Source organism: Polypterus senegalus, chromosome 1 (assembly GCF_016835505.1).
Source record: "Polypterus senegalus isolate Bchr_013 chromosome 1, ASM1683550v1, whole genome shotgun sequence".
NCBI lineage: Eukaryota > Metazoa > Chordata > Cladistia > Polypteriformes > Polypteridae > Polypterus > Polypterus senegalus.
Genome location: NC_053154.1, coordinates 213,934,582 through 213,956,454, shown reverse-complemented (window position 1 = coordinate 213,956,454; position 21,873 = coordinate 213,934,582). Strand labels below are relative to the sequence as shown.

At 38.8% G+C, this 21,873-nt stretch overlaps 1 protein-coding gene across 3 annotated transcripts in view; it reads right to left on the bottom strand.

The window, feature by feature from the left end:
• The window catches only part of unc5b (unc-5 netrin receptor B), a 309,730-nt gene extending 288,271 nt beyond the window's left edge, over window positions 1–21,459 (bottom strand). For 2 of the 3 annotated variants that reach the window (XM_039768689.1, XM_039768707.1), the window contains exon 1: window positions 17,371–21,459. In XM_039768689.1, the coding sequence (XP_039624623.1) occupies window positions 17,371–17,452 (82 nt within the window). In that variant the 5' untranslated portion in view covers window positions 17,453–21,459. The remainder of the gene's footprint in view (window positions 1–17,370) is intronic. The other variant, XM_039768715.1, reaches the window with a different exon arrangement.
• Window positions 21,460–21,873: the final 414 nt, after the last annotated feature.

The following is a 21,873-nucleotide window of genomic DNA, read 5'->3' as shown; positions in this document are numbered from 1 at the left end:
CAGCTTACAGATAACTCTCTTTTCATGGCATTTACATGGTTAGCAAAACCATGGAGCTTATAGTCATGTCATTGTCTTCCTAGCTTCTGTGGCCCACTTTCTCTTTCACAACAGCAGGAAACATTTATCCTGAAGAACAGAGCAACTGTCGATTTGCATGCTGGATGATGGAGCAGAGAGAAATGTCCAAAGAACTGCTACAGGCTATGTGCAAATACATGAGCTCCACTTTCATGCTGAGTTGCAGCCTTTAACGTTTTCTTTATTTCTTGGACTTTATATAAAGGCACAGACCTCTTTACAGAGTTGGCCAGCTTTCGAAGTATACACAGCAGTAGATTTTGTGCCCAGTACTAGAATGCTAGACGCTGTGAAGAAGCAACACCCTGGCAGGCCTTCCATTCCTCTGTGGAATGTTTCCTGCGTCCTAGCGCTATGATGAAACTTTGAGAAGACACTCTATCCCCTGGGGGAATGCAATGGAGCCTCATTGTTACAGAGGAACTGACAAAAGTTGGGACACAGTAGATGGCAGAATGGACCCAACTTTTTAATTGTTGTGGATTTCAGCTATAATGGTAGGATTTACAATTTTTTTTGGTTTTGGCCTGTACTCCACATCCACTTTCATAGCACTGTGACCCACCACCAGCTGCACAACAACAGGGATCTAACTAGTATTACTATAAAAGGGAAAATGTCTATGTAACAGGAATTTGGATGAGGTAAACAATGTCTCAACTACAGAAAAAAAAGTAAATATGAAGCAATGGAAGTTACATTCACACACCTTAAAGATGTGAGTATTTAGTTAAGTGGCATATCTACATTAGGCCTGTATAAGTGACAGTGGCTGTGTGTGACACCCTGATCAGGAGTGACTCCTTCATGGTGTGTGATGCTATCAGGATGGGTTTCAGCACCCAGTGACCCTAAACGTAATCAAGGGGGTTTGATGATTGATAGGCAAATGGATAAATGCTTCATGTTATTGTCTTAAAGCTTGATTACACAAACCCTAAAAGCTGAGCCAGTGAAGAACACAATACAAATCAGCCAATGTATGTCATAAGGGGAACAAGGGATTTATAATTTTACATTTAATTTTACTCCAAGTAAGAATGTACTCTCTGCACGTGACAATAGTTACGTTATAATCCTCTGCTGTAAGCACTGCTTTCTTGCAGCTCCAGGAGTCTCAATAACACCCTAGTTCCGGTCTGTGTGAAGTTTGCATGCTCTTCCCTTGTCAATTTGGACGTTTTTCCAGTTATTCCACCATTCCTCCCACAGTCCCAAAAATATGCTTGTTAGGTTAGGCGGCAAATGCAAATGAATATGGGTGTATGACTGAATGGTGTCCCATCCAAGCTGCTCTCTAGCCTATATCCAATGCTGCCAGAAAGACCCCAGCCCCCCCACGACCATGAACTGGATTAAGCGGGTTAGATAATGGATGAATTTATCAAACTTGCCAAAAACAGATGGGGGCTTATTTTACAATATGTAGGCATCAAAGGAAGGCAACTGATACTAAGTCAACTGATACATCCCAAGAGCAAAGAATATCACATCTAAGTCAGCGTCTGCTCTGCCAAAATGTAGACAACAGATGATAAGTGACACTACTGCTTAAGTAAATGTGACGTAGACAACAAAAGGCATGCAAGAGCTGGGATTAGTTTAAATCACTCTCCCGGATGTCCATTCTCCAGTATCCTAGGGTGAGGCTTGCAGCTTTTTCTTTTACATTTGCTCTTTCTGACAGCATTTTTATGTGATACAAAATGTACTTGTTTTGCTATCTAATTACAGACAGTACATATAAATTACAAATAAAATGTATGTCTAAAGGTATTACTCTCATTTTAAGACCATATATTTGCCAAAGCTTTCTGATATTGCCTGGTAGGCTAGTGCAATATTGCTCTGATTTTTCTGATTCTGTATCAACTGTACATAAAACACCCAAAAAAGCAACAACAAAACGGGTACATGTGCGCCTCAGCAGTCAGAATAAACATCTAGCAGTTCTGATACTGTCTTTGGAGTTTTTTAGAGTCTCTGTCTCATGGGACATAGGTCTGCCCAGCTTGGAGACAGAGGAGTCTATAAGTCTAGTCTCCACAGATTCCTGACAGATGTTATCTGCGCTTTCTGTATGTCAACACAGTGTCTGGGCCTTGGAATCACCAGCTTTCCTATCAGCATTTAAGGCCGCACAAAACAGTTTTAGCCTTCCACTTGCAGATCTAGAGTGTTGGACTAGAAAGCTCAGATAAATAAAAGTTCGACAAACTGATTATACACAGTGCCATTATTGGAGTAAACTGGATAACGTTATTGGAAGACATTCAATATGAACAAATAGCAACTTGAGGACAAACAGTAGTAGAAAACAGGCCATAAGAGACAGCATTATACTGTGCATGTATATATATATATATATATATATATATATATATATATATATATATATATATATATATATATATATATATATATATATATATATATATATATATATATATATACTGTATATATATATATATATATTTCTTTGTGTGTGTGTGTTTTTCAGAGCAATCAATAAGCTGATACAGCTAACCCTGCTGATATGTGCCCTAAGCACAACCAACTGGGCTCTATCTGTCTCAAGCAGGAGCAGGATTCAGATCATTAAAGATTTTTGTGGAGTGAACTACATTTTAGACCAGGAATATTTAGCATGGGGAGTATACTTGTCCATTCAATGGAAAGGTTATGACCTTAGGATCTCAAAACACCAGCTTGATTTGGCGACACTGTATGTACAGCAGACTCATCTGAACTAACATGTGATGCAGAACAAAGCAGACTTTTCATAATTTAATGTCTTATGAGTTTTAGCTTTTACAATTTTTACAATTACAACACAGATGGTGATAAATGACTACTAAACTAATGCCTTCCTAAGCAAATGTGCATTTAGGTGCAACTTGAAGCATGGTATAGATCCTCCTGGGACGTACCATGAAAACTGATGTAATATGTTACAAGACTGCAGTGTTAATCTAAAAATGGTGGCAGTGGTGGGATTATTTTGGAATAAAAAGGTGCACATAGAAGAGTCTGAAGACAAAGTTCAGCAGTAAAATAATGACATTCACAGTATCCCAGATATCAGTGAAAAAAATCAGAAAATCCTACAATCTTTCTTTATTTGATTCTTCATTAGAATAAGGGATACTTTAATACATATTTGAACCAGTTACTGCCATATCATAAGACCTTAATAAAGACTTTATTCAAACTTAGTGAGATTTACAAAACACCAATGATGATGATAAAATAACCTGTTGATGCCCATGCTCCAGTAAGAGATTGAATATAGGGGCTACCTATTGTGTACCTGTTGCATCTACCTGTATATTCATTGATAGTGACGACTTCGACATAGGGGCCTACCTATAGTCCATCAAAAATAACTTAATGCTTTATCACAATGTTAACTAAGGCTTTGTTCGGTGTAACAGTAATAAGAATTACAATGCACCACTGACAATTTTAACATAGATGATACCTATAAGGTATCTATTAGTCACTTACTATTGCATAACAGGACATTAGCAAAGACTTTGACTGATCTTAAAAACATATAAATTACTAATTACATCACTTCACAATCAAAGCTAACTAACTGCATCTGTTAGTCATTTGTATGTGTGCCATTAGACTTTTAACAGAAGCTTTGTTTGATATTAAATAAATGTACATAGTACCAAAGACAACTTTTTTACAGAGGATATTTATAGCACTTCTATTAGTCAATTACTGCTGTGTCAAAAGATTTTCACAAAGGATTTGTTTGATGTCGAAATACTTACAAAATACCATTGACAACTTAGCACGTATAGGGCATATATTAGTCACTTACGGATTTGTCATAAGACTTTCACCAGTGCTTTGTTTGATATTAAGAAGACTTACAAAGTAGCAATAACAATTTTAATCTTGGGGTCACCTATGATACATCTGTTATTCACTTACTACTATGCCACACAGAGTTTATTTGTGGCATATGTGGTAGCAATAAGTGATTAACAGCTATAACAAGTTCCCGTTCTAACGTGTTCTCCATATTTCTTACTCCTTGATGTGGATTCAGATTCAGCATCTCCTGCTGGGAATACCAAACACTACTGGTATATCACGCTGCTAAGGCTGCTCACATAATGATTTTTTTTTTCCTTTTCTTTTTAATGTGCTTACTAGATTGTGAAAAATAAAGACTCTACTATTTGTTTTCCAGTGCCGGTGTCTTTTTCACCTCTGTTATTAAAAGCAAGCTGTTTGCAGTGTTATCAGTTAGAGTAGCATAAATTTTTAAACAACCTGGGACTAGGAGACTAGGGGGGAAAAATTCTCAGTCTGCTATTTATCCCTTGTTATACTTTGTCACGATTTCCTACAGTAGCAAAATAAATAAATAAATAATAAAACCTGAAAGTACAGTCTTGGTATACCTGGTTGAGGCTATAGCCTTCATCACCCTCCCTTCTTTAAGTAAAATGGGGACCTCCACTGGCTATGGGATACTTAGCGCTCGCCTATGCTAGAAAATGGCCCTCCATGCAAGCTACTACATTCACAACAGACAAAGCTGAGACATTGAGGACCGCTGTTTTATATTTGGTTCTGTCTAGAAAATAAAATCAATTCTTTCAGTTAACTTGTCCTAAAAGACAAGCCAATTTCTAGCACAGAGACAGCACTGAGAACCCGTGAAGACCTTAGCACCTTAGAGTTCTACTTAAAGAAAATGAAAACCATATTCTGCACTGATTCTGCACGCCCAACCTACCTGGAAAGGGGTCTCTCTTTGAACTACCTTTCCCAAAGTTTCTTCCATTTTTTTTCTACTAGGGTTTTCTTAGAGAGTCTAGGCTGGGGGGCTGTCAGAAGACAGGGCCTGATACAGCCCATTGTGGCACTTCTTGTTTGATTTTTAGGCTATACAAAAATAAATTGTATTGCGTGTAGTCCAGAAACAGAAAGAGATGCTAATCAGTAATGGCCTACAGAAAGGCGATATGGAGTAGAAGATGCCAAATTATCACATGGCCTAGTCTGGATCTTCTAACAAACAACATAATTGTAAACACTGTATAATGCATTAACAATTTTTTATCATGTTAGTCTAAGGAAAGTGGGGGGACAAGATTTTATAGGTGGACTGAACAATATCAGATTCCAATTCTAATTATCCCATATCCCAAGGAATGAAAGATCACACTCATGCCTCGTGAAAAATGTCTGCTCACAAAAGGGGACTGTGCTCTTCACAGATGTTGGTGGTTATGGCTCATTGGCTAACACTCTGCAAGATGCCAGTTGTAAAATTGTGGGCTCAATCTAACTAGCATTAAACCCTAATTGTTGTACTTTTTGGTGGGACTAAACCTTAATCCTAAGAACAATAAACACTGTGAGGTCTAATTTGTTTATCAGACATAATACCGAATACAACTTTATGCTTCTATGAGTACTATGTGAGCCAATACTTATATACTGTACATAGTTAATGACCCACGGCTCACTAATCCAACATTTTGCTTCCACTCGCACAGATCAGTTCTTCCTGTCCATGCAACCAAAAATCTGCAAAACCTTCAGAAGTCACTCAGCTCAATAATGAAGTCAGTTAGAATATTTTGTTTTTTTTATAGAAGGATAATAATACATTCATTTATTAAGAGCTTATTACCGAAGCAAAAAAATATATATATGTATATTTTTTTAAAAAAGGCACAGTGCCACTTTCTTAGCAGTTAAGAACTGAAGGTCATGAATTGCTTGTAAACTCCTCGCCGGCAAAACAGCCTTTAACAAGCAAGCCAAGTCTTCAGGGAGGCAAAAGGCATGATAAGCTTTAGGCCACTTTGGATCAACCCTGGAAAGATGGCAGCTCTCCAGCTCGGCAATCCAAAAAGCGGTCTTACCCGTTTCCATCTCGAATAGGCTCAGCACATCTTGGTCTGAACTTTGGTCCTGTCTGCTCACATGGAGTTTTTAAGCACAGCCAAGGTCAGGCAGTCCTTAAATGCAGCGCAATTCAAAAGTGGAGGTGAGCTCCCAGTTGTGGTGACCTCTGCCCTTCAGACAGAACAATAGCACTCACTGAAAGTAAGAATGAGAACTCCAGGCATCTACTGGGTAACTTTGTACAAACTATTTGGGCTTCTAAAACTTTGCACTGAGGCAGAAAAGAAAATCTTTACAACGGTTAACACAGGTCATTCACAATGTCAGAGGAGTCCCAGTCTAATTATAGACATAAGAAATAATAAAGGGATGTAGCCTTGAAAGAAAAAGACATCAGCCATCTTCACTTTTATGGAATGTTTTTAATACAACTAAGCTCAGTACAGAAGACAGGGAACAGCTTCCGTCCAGAAGCAGTCAGTTTTTTGAGTCGTTTGCCACTCTAGCACAGATATCAAAGCAGACGAAAAAGATGAAGCGCTGTTTCACACTCATTTTAAATGTGAATACCTCGTGAGTCTACTGTTTTGAGATACCAAGAGGCAGGCACAACTAAGTTGCCAGGCATTGCAAAGCAGGGTGGTTCACTTAGTGAGAATGCAAAAGCCACCTGTGCCCCTCAGCAAGGTTGCACTAAATTGATTGGGCAAAGCCCAATAAAGATGAGAGAACTGGCACTGGATTGCTCAGCCGACCTGTCAACTACAGAGCCCGTTGGTTGGCAAGGTAAGACAGCCTCAGCGGCAGTGTTTGATGCCCACGGGGTAACAAATGGCACCGGCAGATGGTGGGAATAGAAGTTGAAATCATCATCTGTCCTTCGGTGCCGCCATGTGAAAATAGTAAGGCAGCTATACACAGCCAAAATAAAAATAACAACAACAAAAAAAAAATAATCTAGCTTCACTTTAACAGGCAAAGGCAACAAGACGCATATAACAGAGTGATATCTGGACACACCAAAAGATTCCTGTAAAAGGACTTTCTGCACTGATTCGATAGTAGTGACGCCATGCCAATGTAAACACGTGTGCTTGTGCCAGTGTTATCTATATAGCAGAACACAGAAAAGAAAAATTTCCATAAACTAAAGGGGACAGCATGGTGGTGCAGTGGTTAGCACTGCTGTCTCACAGCTCCAGAATTCTGCATTCAAGGTCTGGCAACTACATCTCACCATGTGTGTATCAGTTTTTTTTTCAGCCACTTACTAAAGATGTGCATGTTAGGTTAAATGGTGACTCTAAAATGGCCTCAAATGAGAGAGTATATGCAGCGACATACCATGATGAATGGGTGTCCCATTCAAGGTTGGACCCTGCCTACTGCTGTCCAGATATGTTCCCATTCATGTCTGTGAGTTTGACTAAGTGGATTAAATAAAGAAAAGGATATAAAATTAAGGGTTGCATCACCTGTACGTCTGGTAAAGAAGTTCCTTGAACAGATAGGTTGTGAGAAAGCAGAAGAAAGGCATGGTAGAAGCCATTTAAAAATGAAATCCAAATGCAACTTAGACTGTGTACAGTTAAGTTCTTGTAGATAAAGGGCAGTAAAACCTTGTCATTACAGAGAATGCCCCAAAGGTTAATACTCCAAGGGCACAAGACAAAAAGGAGGGTTATATGAGCCTGATAATAGGCCAGATGAATTCCGGAAATTACGAACATAGAGATCCAGTCTAGGACAGGTGTTTTTCTAGACGTAAAGAACAGAAATATTAATAGAAGGACTGGACTCAGCGGTTCAGTGTTCATGGCCTAGGATTTTAGCAGGGCATTCCTGTCCCTGGCAGTAAAGCTAGGGATTGCCCTAGAAGTGCTTTCTGCCATAACTACAGATTTAGGAGTTGCGTATGGGATCAACATGCACAGAGGTAGTGCAGCCTGACAGATAGATAGATAGATAGATAGATAGATAGATAGATAGATAGATAGATAGATAGATAGATAGATAGATAGATAGATAGATAGATAGATAGATGTTACTTAGGAGTATTTCGTGTTTTCCTGCTTTGCTTTGAGGCAAACAGATGAGCCGCATGAACAAATAGTTAAAGAGACTTAGTCTGTGTCTTGGCACACACAAGTAGAGGAAAATGTTTAATTTCCCTTTATGTTAATACTTCCTTTAATCATCGCTACCTTGATTTTGAGTTGATAAATCAAACATTTTTGAAATTTGAAATTAGCTTTTAATATTATTTTTTCATTTAAGTAATTCCACCAAATTGTGCCACGACAAGAAACACATGTTCAATTGTATATATCATACATACAAGTACATACAAATTGCTACTAAAAGCAAGCAAAAGTTATGCTTGTAATTAGTAATAAACAAACATGTAAGTAAGTTTGAGTAAGTGGAGGACTGCCTGCATAAAATTATGAAGTGTCCACATACAGTATAGTATAAAACGTTTTAGTCCACAATAAGAGTGTGGGTGAACCAGGGCCTATCCTGACAGCATGAGAAATACAGTATGAACCAATCCTATCCATTAAAAGGTGCATTTACTCATGTCAGGCCAGTTTTGAGGCACCATTCAGTATGACATGAATGTCTTTAAATTGCAGGATGAAACCAGAATGTTAAAAGACAATGACAAAAAAGAACAGTTGCCAGGATTGTGCAATAAACTCAAGTCTTCTGAGTTGTGAGGCAATTACTTTTACCAATGGAACATTCTGCTCCCCTTCATTCATACCTATTTATCTGTATCTGGTCTACTGTTTACGCCTTAGCCTAAGAAAATAAGACATCTGGTGTATAGGAACAATGGGTATCTGTGGAAAGCATGCTTCCCTCACTTTCTGTTCAGTCCAAGGAAGAATGGCTCCATTATCTTCCCTCCGTGGGGTTCATGTCAAGGGACTATAACAAAACATAATTTTCTGAAGACCGCTTAATCCAATTCTGGGTAGCAGGAGACGTAGACTATTCCAGCAGCACTGGGTACAAGGCAGGAAATCATCCTGGACTCAAGGATAGTTTGGCCAGCGTTTGCGCCTGTGGGGCAAAAACAGGAGCGCCCAGAGGAAAATCCATACAGTCAAAGGGAGAAAGGGCAAACCTTTAAACAAAGAACAGCTGGATGTAGGATATGAATAAGGAACTTAAACATGGGAAAGGCACCATATAAACAAAATGTATTATTACTACTATTATTATTATTATTATTATTATTATTACAATTAATCCGAGACACTGGATCCATGAGGCAGAAGTGGCTTCCACTGCACCACCTGTAGCCACCCTCATTTAAGGATCATGACATTTCTGAAGCTACAGGAGAGGGACTTTAGAGGAACAGGAGTCTCTAACGCATATCCTCCAAAAGGTGACATTTTATACAGTTGTGTCTGAAGAATTCCTACTATTATACAGGCCAGATGCATACTCGTAGGTAGTCCCAATGGTAGTACCAGCTCTGTCTAACCTAACTGGCTACTTATGCTTAAACCTTCTAGAAAGATTTTTAGTAAAGAAGGGAAATCTCCTGTTTGTTTGATCATGTTGGCATCTCAATTCTGTCTTCAATAGTCATAAGCAGCTTTCGTTCTCTCCCGTAATATCTCTGTCTTTCTGTTGTACACTGAAGACAGAGCAACTCAAATGGAAAATTATATAACCTGCTAATGCATATAAACAGGACTTGAATGGCTATAAAGGCAGGGATTAAAAATGATGGCATAGCCTGTACCGTATATTAGACACAACAAATAATCAGGGTAATACCACAACACAGATGAAGGAACTGTCGTTTACGACATTTCAAAAGAGGAGCTCTGATCAGGCTACGAAAAGCATTTCAGGGAGCATTATACTAATATGAACTGTTTGGAACAATCTAGGATAACATGTTCGTTTAAGGAAGACTTTTTGAACTATTGTAGTGGTAACCTAAATTATAATTCTGATTCAAACACTCTGGTATCATTTCAGTTGCTCGAAACTGCTCTTAAAGTAGAACTGTTATGATATTCTCACCAAACATTTGTCTGCAAGCATCCATGTTTACGTGAACTGGAGTAGAGACATGAAGCCGATTCAGATCTGTCTTGCACCATCCTTTACAAGTGAGTTGCTTTTTCGCACTGGCTAACAAATGAACACAGCAAAGAAACGCATCATCACTAAAGTACTGGCAGCAAAAGGAACCCACTGCAATATCAATGGGGCATCTGTACATTGAATATTTTCCAGGAGATGGTGCTCAGCAGTATAACTTTCTAAATGATATTAGATCAGAGTCAATAAATTATGTTGCTTAAAGTTATGACCATACAAAACTTTAATGCTTCAAGGGCGGTGATCTAAATGTTTCTGGTGGCCTACTTAGCTAAGCTGAAATTAGATCCATTTTTAATGACAATTTTACATTGACAGTTTACTGTAGTGGCTAAGAATGTGGACTTTAATCTACAAAGTTGGTAGTTCAGTCACTTGGCTTACTGTGTGATGCCATGAAAATCACCTAAACTACCTAAGCACCAATAACAAAAATATTTACAAATAACTTCACTATAGGTGTGTACCATTAAAGCTTCTTGTGATAAGTCTTAAGCCCTAGATAAGGCACTATATATACGTTTCAGAGCACTATACTAATGAAAACACTCATGCTCTTTTCCACTGATGAGCCTAAGGGCACATTTTAAAGCAGGCCGACCGGTTCCTCCAAGTATTTATTTATTTGTTGTATTTTCATGACAGAGTGAGAACTTCCAGGCAACTGATGTCTGGTTGCTCTTTCCTGTCGACACAGAAACTGACTCTTAAAAAATCCCTTCCATATGTGAGAGAACGAGTGTCAGATTATATCTGAGCAAAGGCAAAGACCCCCTGCGGACACCCCACCAGATCGCACTTCATTGTCTGACCAGTGGACTGCCCCTGCTACAGCTAGCTGAGTGTTGGGGATTTGACAGGGTCAGGCCACCGTGACCTTAAACTGAGATGAAAGGCATCTTTTGCTCCCTAAGTTCATTATAAGTGATTTAAGAGAAGGGGAAGAAGTCTTTTTAAATCATGTAGACATTTGTGAATCCCATCCCAATGCACTTTAAACATACTGTTTATCTAAAGCTGGAATTTTTATTTGCTTCCTTACCATTCTGTTTATTCCCGAAGAATGCCTGAGGTCAAAACTTTCTTTTCTGGTCAGCTTTCTGTATAATGTGAAGATATTAGAAACCGCTGTGACTTGTTTTCTCCAGGCTTATAAGGCTACAGAGAGAGCGTATATCGCGTGTGTTTTGCGGGGTCTTGCAAATCTCTACTTAAAGTGGTTTTTGATTTTTTGAAATTTCTAAAATTAACTTTACACATGAATACTATTTTAAAGCAAGAGCTACATCTTTACCTCTTTTAACTATTATTTGCTTTGTATATTTTTCTTATTACTATTATTTAACTACTATTAGGATAAGGTCCAAATAGGTGATTATTTTTTATGAAATATGTTTATACTTCAAGGTTTTTTAGTTAATCAAGATAATCCTTTAAAACTGCAGTGGAAATGAAGAAGCAAAACAAGAAGGCTGCAACAAGCATATAATTAATTTACATTTTTCTTGGCTGCACAAAGTAAAAACATGTATATCAACATGTTTCTAACTGTGGAAAATACAATTTAAGATAATATGAACTGTCAATAACCTTAAATAAACTAAATAAAAACACCTTGTTGTATATTCATTAAAGCATTATTTATTAATTGTTTATACAGATAAAATTCTCAAAATTCACACTTTGCACATCATGGAGGCCACCCTGCATAACTAACCTTGGACATAAAGTAATGTAAATAGGGCAGTGATTGGGTCACAGTATCTCTAATGCCACGGAGGCCTGTTGATTTCAGGTAGGGTGTCTTCAGTGTCATCCCCATGTTCTGCACTAAGTTTAAATTACGTTGGGGTGAACTAGAAAACTAAATCAGCCCTGTGTAACATGGCTAAACTTTAATCCCATCTAGGAACTGCTCCTGCTATGCGCCTAGCTCTGCTCTGACCAAGGCTTCCTGCATGAACTGGATTCATTAACATAGGCCCTTTGAATCATGATGACTGTATTTAACAAAAGAAGTAGACTGACGGTCCAATAGATAGATAGATAGATAGATAGATAGATAGATAGATAGATAGATAGATAGATAGATAGATAGATAGATAGATAGATAGATAGTGTATGTCATCTATACATTCGTTTTGTTTATTCTGGTCAAAGAAGTGTTGTCCATTTCCTTTCCTCTGGAAAGCAGTCTACTAAACCATCAAAATCTAGATTTTAAGACAACTTTATAGCTCTTTATTACAGTACAGCTCAGATCCCTTTCAATTCTATCCCTGGTCTTCCTACCATTTTCAATCCCCTTATTATAGAACTAATTATCACTTGTTTCGCTATCCTACAGGCACAAATGTACCCTGAAAGGAGCAGAAAGTACCACCATCTAGAGGACACAAATTAAAGAGTGTTTCATACTGCCCCAAGAGTCTTCTCCTAATGTTTTTTTTTCAGAAATGCTATGAACCTCTATGAGAATGATCATGGATATATTTTAGAGGGCTATAATCCCTTAACAGTGCCCTATTGGATACAAAAATGAGTGAGCATGCGCTCTGTCCCATGCTATATACTATATACTAGATCTATTATTTTAGTGGCCTTACTAAAATGAGTGACCAATCAACCAAAACTGCAAATCTTTGAGAGGTGGGAGGAAACGAGGGGGGGGGGATGTGTTGGGGTTGGCATTAAAACACGCCATAAATGTGAAAAATCCACAGATATTTCAATTTTGGACTCCTGTGTTGTGAGACAGCAGTGTGCCATTTATGCCAAAAACAACATACATTTCCACATTTCGTGGAAAATAATGGAAAGAATTTTTAAGTCGCTCTCCATTTTTTTATATAAATGTCCTTTATGGATTCCAGAACTAAAAAGAACAGGACTGTCAGTTGACTTTTTTTTATCTAAGGAGTTTTCCTGAATGTGCATATTTACTTTAAGTTCCAGTGTAATTAACTCAAGCATAGTCTGCAGAAGCAATAAATAAATAAATCACAGCAATACAATCAGAAGATCAAATGATTGTTATGCTTGGATCCGCAGAGCTGGCTTTCTGTCTAGCAAAGATTTTCCTTTGTAGAAGGGAAATGGAAAACTCCAAGTCGTTAATACTCGTTCAAATATTCTGTAGGCTCAGAATCTACAAAAAAAGATGTATCCGCTCTATCCTGAAATGCATTAAACGGAGTAAAAACTGGGTGGATAAAGGGTTGGATGGCTTGGTGGATTGATGAAAACGTCCAAAAAGTGTAAAGGATTGGACGGCATGGGGCGCGCCGGTGGGCTGTTTCTCTCTCTGTGTATATATATATATATATATATATATATATATATATATATATATATATATATATGCACCAATATTTGTGTCTTTGTTAGAAGCAATAACAAGTTTAAAGGTGTGCGCAGTGATTACTCCGGTATGTCTCCAAAACTGTTCGAATGCGAACCGTTATTTCTGATCTAAGCACAGTTTGCGGTTATCTGCCGCATCCACCCATCATTAATCTTCTCCCTACAGCGCAAGTGAATCAGCAGGGTGCAGGAAGCCTCTCAATATCCTGGTCGGGATAACAAACCATAGAATATGAACTAGGATTTACACAGTGCCTTTTATTACCAAGAGACTGGATTTAATGATCTTCGTCTGCTCTGCACTGCTCCGCACATTTTCGGCATTATTATTTATTCATAAAACGATTCCTGACAACGCACAATTTTCAGATTATGAAAGCGCTTTGGCGAATTCAGAAAAGTGAAAAAATGACATTTTAAACGCGCCCTTTCAAGTGAGAAACGAACGCTTCAACGCTTTTCATTTTCTTTTTAATTTAACTACATACCATTACAGCATCTGACTTAGAAATCTAACAAGTGTTGTTGCTCCACTTTCTCGAACCAATCCTCCAAAAATGCTGAAAAGTTAAATCGGGAACTATTTACAGTATAAACAAACGCGATAACACTAATATTTTTATTTTCATATCGGACCCTGTCCACAAATGCACACCTCGAGGAACTCCGATCTTTTCTCACGTACACGGAAGCTCGACCCTTGGACAAATTACACGCCAGCAGCCGTTCGCTGTGGCAACATCGGCGCAGCACAAAAGCGCCAGTCTCGGCACACACATACACGCGCACACAAACTCCAGCACTCTTACACGCCTTCGCAAGCTTATCCCCACCCCACATCAGGACCCGCTAAATGCATCCTGCCAAGGACCATTAACTTGATTCATTATTGTTAAACAATAGCCTACTAAACAGCATCGAAACAACTTGCTTGGTCGTAATATAAAGCATGCATATTAGAAGAGGAATTTGCGGACTTTTATTTGCGACTACCTAACAATAGGTAAGGGCCAACGTAATCCACAAACTTCACACCAAATCAGCAGCTAAAATCTTTTCTTGTTTTATATGAAGTATAATTTTATCAACAACTATAATATTTGAAAACTTACGATTAGTATGTGTGTGTTTGTGTGTGTGTGTGTGTGATCTTCTCACTCTGGGGGTGTGTGATCGCCTATGTCCTTCCTTTTATCCCCTAAACACGAACTGTAATATGTATTTGAAAGTGCGGTCCACCTTTTCGAACGTTTTGTGGATTTTAATGCACGACTGCAAAGAAAGGCTGCAGGTGAGTTCCTCAACAATCGTCTTTTGAGACTGACAGCAACTGCAAAGTTGCACACAAATGTTGCGCAAACTGCTAACTCGCGCCGACTAAACACTAAAGAGTTGAGCCCTGAATGTTTTACATTTGGTAAAACCACATATGTATTCGGTTGACGTCCCTCAAGTTGCTCTAGACATTACACCTCTTTTAACTCAGCACACCATTAGTGAGTGACCTCACCAAGTAATATTTTACGTGAATCACCACCATCAGCTGGAAGACCATAAGCGTATCCATATAGACACTAACGACATTTATGCGAATGTGAAAATTGTCTTTGCCACATAATAGCATTAAATGGGATTTTTATCTCTTGCTCCAAATGTGATAATGTCTGGATCATTTTTGCATAACTGAAATATACAAACGTTGATGTCGTCTAGCGTAATGCCATTACGAAGTTAATCATGTGGTAGCATTTGCCGCCTCATTAAAGACTGTCTTCGTTAAGCCATATGATATTTTGCGTTTTCAATGACTACCACAAGACACGCTATGATAGATTGACACAAATAAATGTGATAGATAGATAGATAGATAGATAGATAGATAGATAGATAGATAGATAGATAGATAGATAGATATTCGTATCCAGGCCTCTAGACACAAGACTCCAGATATATGCGATTTTTGGCCACTTTGACCATTAACTGCTGATACAAAGTCGATCGGCACATTTGTGTTGATCTCATTGTAAAGCTGACAGTGTTTACTTAACATGATCAATGTTCTGATATAACAATACAGCTAAACATGTATTGCCGCTCTGTGTAATGTGATGTTTATGGCCCGAGTGGTACAAACTACAGCTTTATACTGGTGAAGTTCGTGTTTTGGTCGTATCCGCTTGGTGTTAACGGGCAGATAATTCGTGGTTGTTGCAATTTATCCATCGGTTTTTACTTCATACAACTAACAAATGAATGCCGTCCTTTCCGGGACAACGCCTCTCATGGTGAAAATATTTTTCATTTTTTATTCAGAATATGTAAGGAACACAGTAATATACATCACTAGCGATGACATTTTCAAGTTGGAGACGGTCGGACCCTCACGTCCTCTTGGATACCTGAAACTTGCGTTATAATTTTAAAAATTTGGAATACAAATGCAAGACATAAGTTCAATCAGATTTACGGAAACTAAACAGGTCTTAATAATAATGATAGATAGATAGATAGATAGATAGATAGATAGATAGATAGATAGATAGATAGATAGATAGATAGATAGATAGATAGATCTGGGATTCCTTCATACGAGTGTGTATAAGGATGACCCCCACAGCAGATGTTTCAATTCTAACTATTACTAACATTAAATACAACATATTAAATCAATTAACAGTTAGGACATGGCTACATGATTGGTTATTGCAGCTAGCTGCAAATGGACAGTTATTTTACACCAAGATTATACCTATATATTACTCATTTATAAGAACAACTTTCTTGTAGTTCGTAAAATTCCAAAATGTTCTACAAATGTGACTTTTCAAACAATAGAATGCCACTTAAAAAAGGGAAAAACTGAAAAACTTCAATTTTGTTTTAACAAAAAAGTGGAGGATGTTTTTTAAAAAAGCTGAAATCCAAAAGCGGGACCTTGAAATATCCAACGGTGCCGTAGCACATCGTATTTTAAAATAACACAACACACATATCTAAAATCACATATTAACATATTTGAAAGCGTATCAACGGACAACTGCGCCGAACAACTGAACACTGGCAGATACATAGCAGACATATTAATCACGGAAATCTCTACCTTTAAGATGAAGTTCACTTATAAAATATTCTTTCAGATCAAGTGAAAACAGAATGCTAAGCATTTACTTTTTGATCGAGTTTGACACACTTTCTTAAAACTCGCAGTGAAGATCTTTAAACACGTGCGGGTACCTTTATACAGGGCTGATTGTTGAACCCGATCGGTCTTATATTTTCTTAGCTTTTCTCCTTTTTCCGAAATTGCGAATTTGCAATAGTGAGGTAAATGTTTAGTTGTTCAAGACAAATTGACCATTGGCGACTGTTTTCACGAACTAATACAATGATAATGACTGAATCACGCTGCCCACATTGCCCGGTGGTGCGGGTAGTCGGGACGGGCTCGCTCCATCCGAACTTTAGCTAAAGGCTGCAGACACAGGCCCAATCGGCCGATTATCGCCAGCCACGTTTGGCTGTGAGACATACATTTTACACAAACAGAAACCAAATCCATTTGGGAGAAATAAAAACACGTGGGAAGAACTACAATTAAAATCAATTTACTCCTACGAACTCACAAATTTGCTGAAAAAGCATATACATTTCATTTTCTAAAAAATAATATCGGTTCTGTTTCGCGTTTATAATTATAGTGTATTTCCTTGAACTAAACAGAGCAACACTGTTATGTGTAAATATAATGTGCCATTTATGCTTTGCCTCTCCTTAAAAATTGCGTGTGACAGAAACTAATATCTTCAATCCATAAGAATAGCAATGCTTCTACCTTAAGTCGGTTTTCTTGTAGCTTGCAAAAAGTAACCAATTTCGCCTTAATTTAGTCAACCATACCCCAAATCAGCTTACCTGCATCCGACAAGCTCCAAGCGCATAGTGAAGTCAGCAGGAGACGGAGCGCCGCGGAGCCCTGTATCCGAGACGTGCGCATCGCTCCCCGGCTATGCCACTCTCCGGGCCCCGGGGTCCTGGACAGTTCCTCCTTCCACCTCCGCTGCCAAACGTCCGAAGCTCTTCGTTTAAATAAACGTGCAAGTTGTTTTTTGTAGATTAAATAAATAAATAAACAATAAACCGATCCTTTAAAACGAAGTGCCTGGGAAGAGAGTGCTTGCTTGGGGACCCGTGAGCAGTAATAACAATACAGAATGATGCCGCGATAATTGCCTCGTTTGTACAAACAGATGCCGACTTGTGCGGCTGAATGTGCGTTTAAAGAAGAGGCAAATCTTATTAGGGACTAAGTGAACGGAACACAAAAACAAATGTTTCAGGATCAAAATAAACCTTACTTCTATGTCCTTTCCAAAAAAATGGAATAAACGAAAAATGAGAATGAAAAATCAAAAAAAGTGTTATGATCAGCCAAACTTCCTTAGCTCTCAAGGGTCTAAAGCTGTCCTCGCTTTAAAAACGCAAAGTTGCGTCTGTCAGTGAAGCATCGCAAAGTCAGGAGAAAATACACAAAGTGAGAGGGAAAGCGCCCAGTCGCCAGTGTGCGCAACGCTCCAGCTCCGCTGTTATCTGCGCCCCGGCATCCTCCCGGCGCACCGCTCCACTTCAACAATGCCAAGGTGTGTAAACACGAAGACGGAAAAAAAGAGACACAGAACGAGAGAGGGAGAATCGAGGAGACGCACAGAGTCAGAGATCTCGCCTTCCAGCTCTCTCTCCCGAGTCCCACTTCGACCAACCAATCCGCGACGCAACCATCCTTAGAGGGGAAAAAAAATCAAAGAAGGTTTCAAGAACAGCGCCTCGCAAAACCCGGAGCACCGTGCCCTGAAATACGGAGCCGGATCTCAAATGGAAATGCAGAGTAATGACAGAAACAAATTCTACAATAACTCCTGTTTGGCAATAAAGCACAAAATGCGGAAATATAGAGCAAAAGACAGAAAGCACGCGCTGCACATGTACGCAGGACACGGTGTAGAATGGACAACAACAGAGCGTGCCACTGTGATCCGTTACGGCAGATGTAGATGTGGATCTGGAGTGAAGAGCGAGGACACCATGCCACCCAAGTCACTGGGAGCGCGGGGCTGGATCACGATGAGCAGAGTGTACACTGACACATACGGCACTCTTGTGTGCCTGCGTGGATGGAAATGCGAAACTAGAGTGATGCGGGTGTCGAACACTTAAACGTTTGGCGCACAGTCACTTTTTTTTCTGAGACTGAAGCAGCACGCGCTTTGACTGCGTGTCGGTGGAAACTGCAAAGAGGGAGCGTGAAGAGAGATAATGACACAGCGCACGCACCTGCCATACAGTGGGACTTCAGATGCGCATCTAGGGTACGAACAGGGGAGAGTCGGTGACACACCCGGCAAACCTGTTAAGCGTTCTTATGTTCTCACGAGTGTTATGATTTAGGAACACAGTAATGGTGTATGTAGTTCTGCAACCCGAATGCTATACGTTATACTAGCATCTGCTTCTGATTTTCGGGATCCCTGTACGTTTTCTGTTGATTTCAGCTCAAAGAGAAGAATTAACGCTGTAAAGGAAGCGATGACTCGCAGTTCACTTGTAATTTATTACGCACACCTTTGATTATTATAACAAAGTTTGTGTTTGATTACTATAGCAAAGTGTGGATTATTTCATTCGATGCGTTACTTATAGAAAGAAAGAAAGAAAGAAAGAAAGAAAGAAAGAAAGAACCCCGCCTTTAGAAAAAGGGTTGGTTATGCAGATCACTCCCAGTCTATAGGGATTTAGTTGTAGGAAGCAATTAAGAGATACATGTTTTGATCAGACTGGATCTTTGCTCTAAATATTGTGGGTGTCATCATCCTCATCATCACACACATTATTATACCTACTATTATTATAATTACTAAAATGGGTTCCATCGACACTGCTACTAAAATAAAAATTACTTCTAATGAGAATAAACAAACTGCAGCGCAGCCGAATCACCGTGATCCCGGCGATCATTTAGATCGGGCTGCAGACACGCGACCCTAAAAATAGAGTGGAATTAAGTGGGTTCTAAAAATGGACGGATGACTGAAAAAAAGAAAGAAATAGTAAAACTATTATCAACACTCCTGCCGTCTCCAAGTTTAACGCTATGGCTGCCTTGTAAGGTAGCATCTTATAAAAGACAAGATGATCAAATTGTCATCGTAACAGTTCCATGCAGTTTTCTTTATAATAAGCGCGTCCGTATGTCTAAACAATAACAAAAAGAAAACTGGTGTGAATAATTTTTGTAGTTTGAAGACTTATTTAGAAAGGATTGACGATATTTGCTTTCATTTCTTATTAGCGACGTGGATGAAACGTATTGAAAAGGTCCACATTCAGACCGTTATTACTTTCTAGTACAGTGTTTCGCAGACAGCATCGTGCAATTCTCTCCGACACCACACAGGGGCGATCCAAGGCGCCGCTTCGTGTTAAAGGAGCCAGTGGCCACTTAAGTAGCTCAGTCTGGCTAATGGCTCTCGCTTTACATTAGCTGACGTGAATTTAATTTAACGTATGAATTCGCTTTGGGAATAAGAAAGATGAATCGCAGCACTATCCAAAAACATTTCCAAAACTGTCACTGCCGTTATTGATTTGACACTGGAATCGATGTGTACATTTCTTGATTTACAAACCGCTCTTAATACGTTTGTTCCAGTTTAAGTAAGAATCAAGTCGAATACCGAAAGGTCGTGAAATCGAAATACATTTGCCTTAGCCGACAAGTTCATTCAAAATGCATTCTGCAGGGGACTGATGTCCAGTCCAGGGTTGCTTCGTTCATTGGTTATAGGCTCAGCACCCTAAAAACCTTCCACTGATTGAACTGACTTGAAAATGGGAACATTCACTTATCATGTGCATGCAGCTTGAACAAAAGACGCAGTCGCTTCAAACAAACACACAGTGGTCAAATAGGACGCATAAGTAATTGCGCATTACAAAAATGTGCACCAAAGCCGTAGCTCAAAAAGTAGAATGTTACTAACGCGCGCTGACACAATTCTGAAAATGTTCGCAATATTTTAATTTAAACCTCGGAGAAGTTACGATCAACCCAGGAACTGCAGTATAATGTTCACGTATCCGGTTTATCCGAGCCGCACACCGATCCCTTTAGCAAAACTGGAATAAGTCAGAATAACAGATATTTGGTTCACACTGAATGTAGACTGTCTTTCACTTTTTTATTGAACCCACAGATGGTTCAGTTTGCTTGAAACGCTTAAATCGTAGACTTTTTTTTCCTTGAAAAAACCCCTTCAACTGTTAAGTTTCACTCTGGACGCAAGGGGGCGCGCTAGCACTCTTTTCTACCCGCTCTCGATTAACGGGACGTTTTTACGACGCGCCCATTTATTTACGTCTTGATAAAAACTAATAATGCAAATCTTTACACCGACCTACTACGTTATCTTAATCCCATATCCAGATTAGCCGCGCCTCTGGAGACAATGCCTTACCCAGCTGCCACATTCAACACTACTTCTCCAACAACAAATACATCCACTAAAAAATAAATAAAGCTGAGTGGATCCGCTGTGTATTAAAGTAGGGATGCAGCAAAAATTATTTGTCTCGCCTCAGCAGATCAGACGGGAAGATCAAAAAAGCAACATCTGCACCCTGATTAAATCGGAGTGAACTTGAACAAAGGTTTCGGCAGAAATTGTAAATACAAAAACAAAAGGAAGTATTCAGAAGATACCACAAATGAATAATAAAACAGAAGAATTTGGGGAAAATGGGTCACTTGTGAATATGCACTGTCTTTGAAAGATTTTGATTATTGCTGTTGCAGTGACTCTAATAATCAATGTTTAATGATAAAAACACTTTTTGGCTGCCGCCTCAATCTGCTGACTTACTTATACAGTACACAACACACACACTTAAATACTGTACATGGAGCCCTATGTGAATGACTTTGGTGACTGGATGTTGGGAAATTATCCCACTTCAGCAGTTTCTTATCTCAAACAAGGCATTCCCCTTCCGGTCACTGACCTACAACACAAAAGAAGCTCATATGCATTTTTTTCCTTGCTTTGTCATTTGCAATCAAAGCAGGGTTTTTTCAAGTATGTAAATCTGTCAACTATGAATTTATCAAAGTCATTACATGATAAACACTATCACTGTGAAATATGCCTAATAAAGTTCATTTTACATTAAGATGAAAGTGCTTGATGAGATTGTGTTTTCAAATATTTCTTTGTTGTTTCTGACCAGTACTTTGCTTTATTTTAACAATCCCTAAAGAATTAAAGTAAGACAGCGGCTGCTTAAAGGGGGTTGCTTTTATGGCCAGATAGGTAATCTTTTGAGTTGTCTTTGTCTATCAAGCATCTTCACAGTTAAAAGACTATT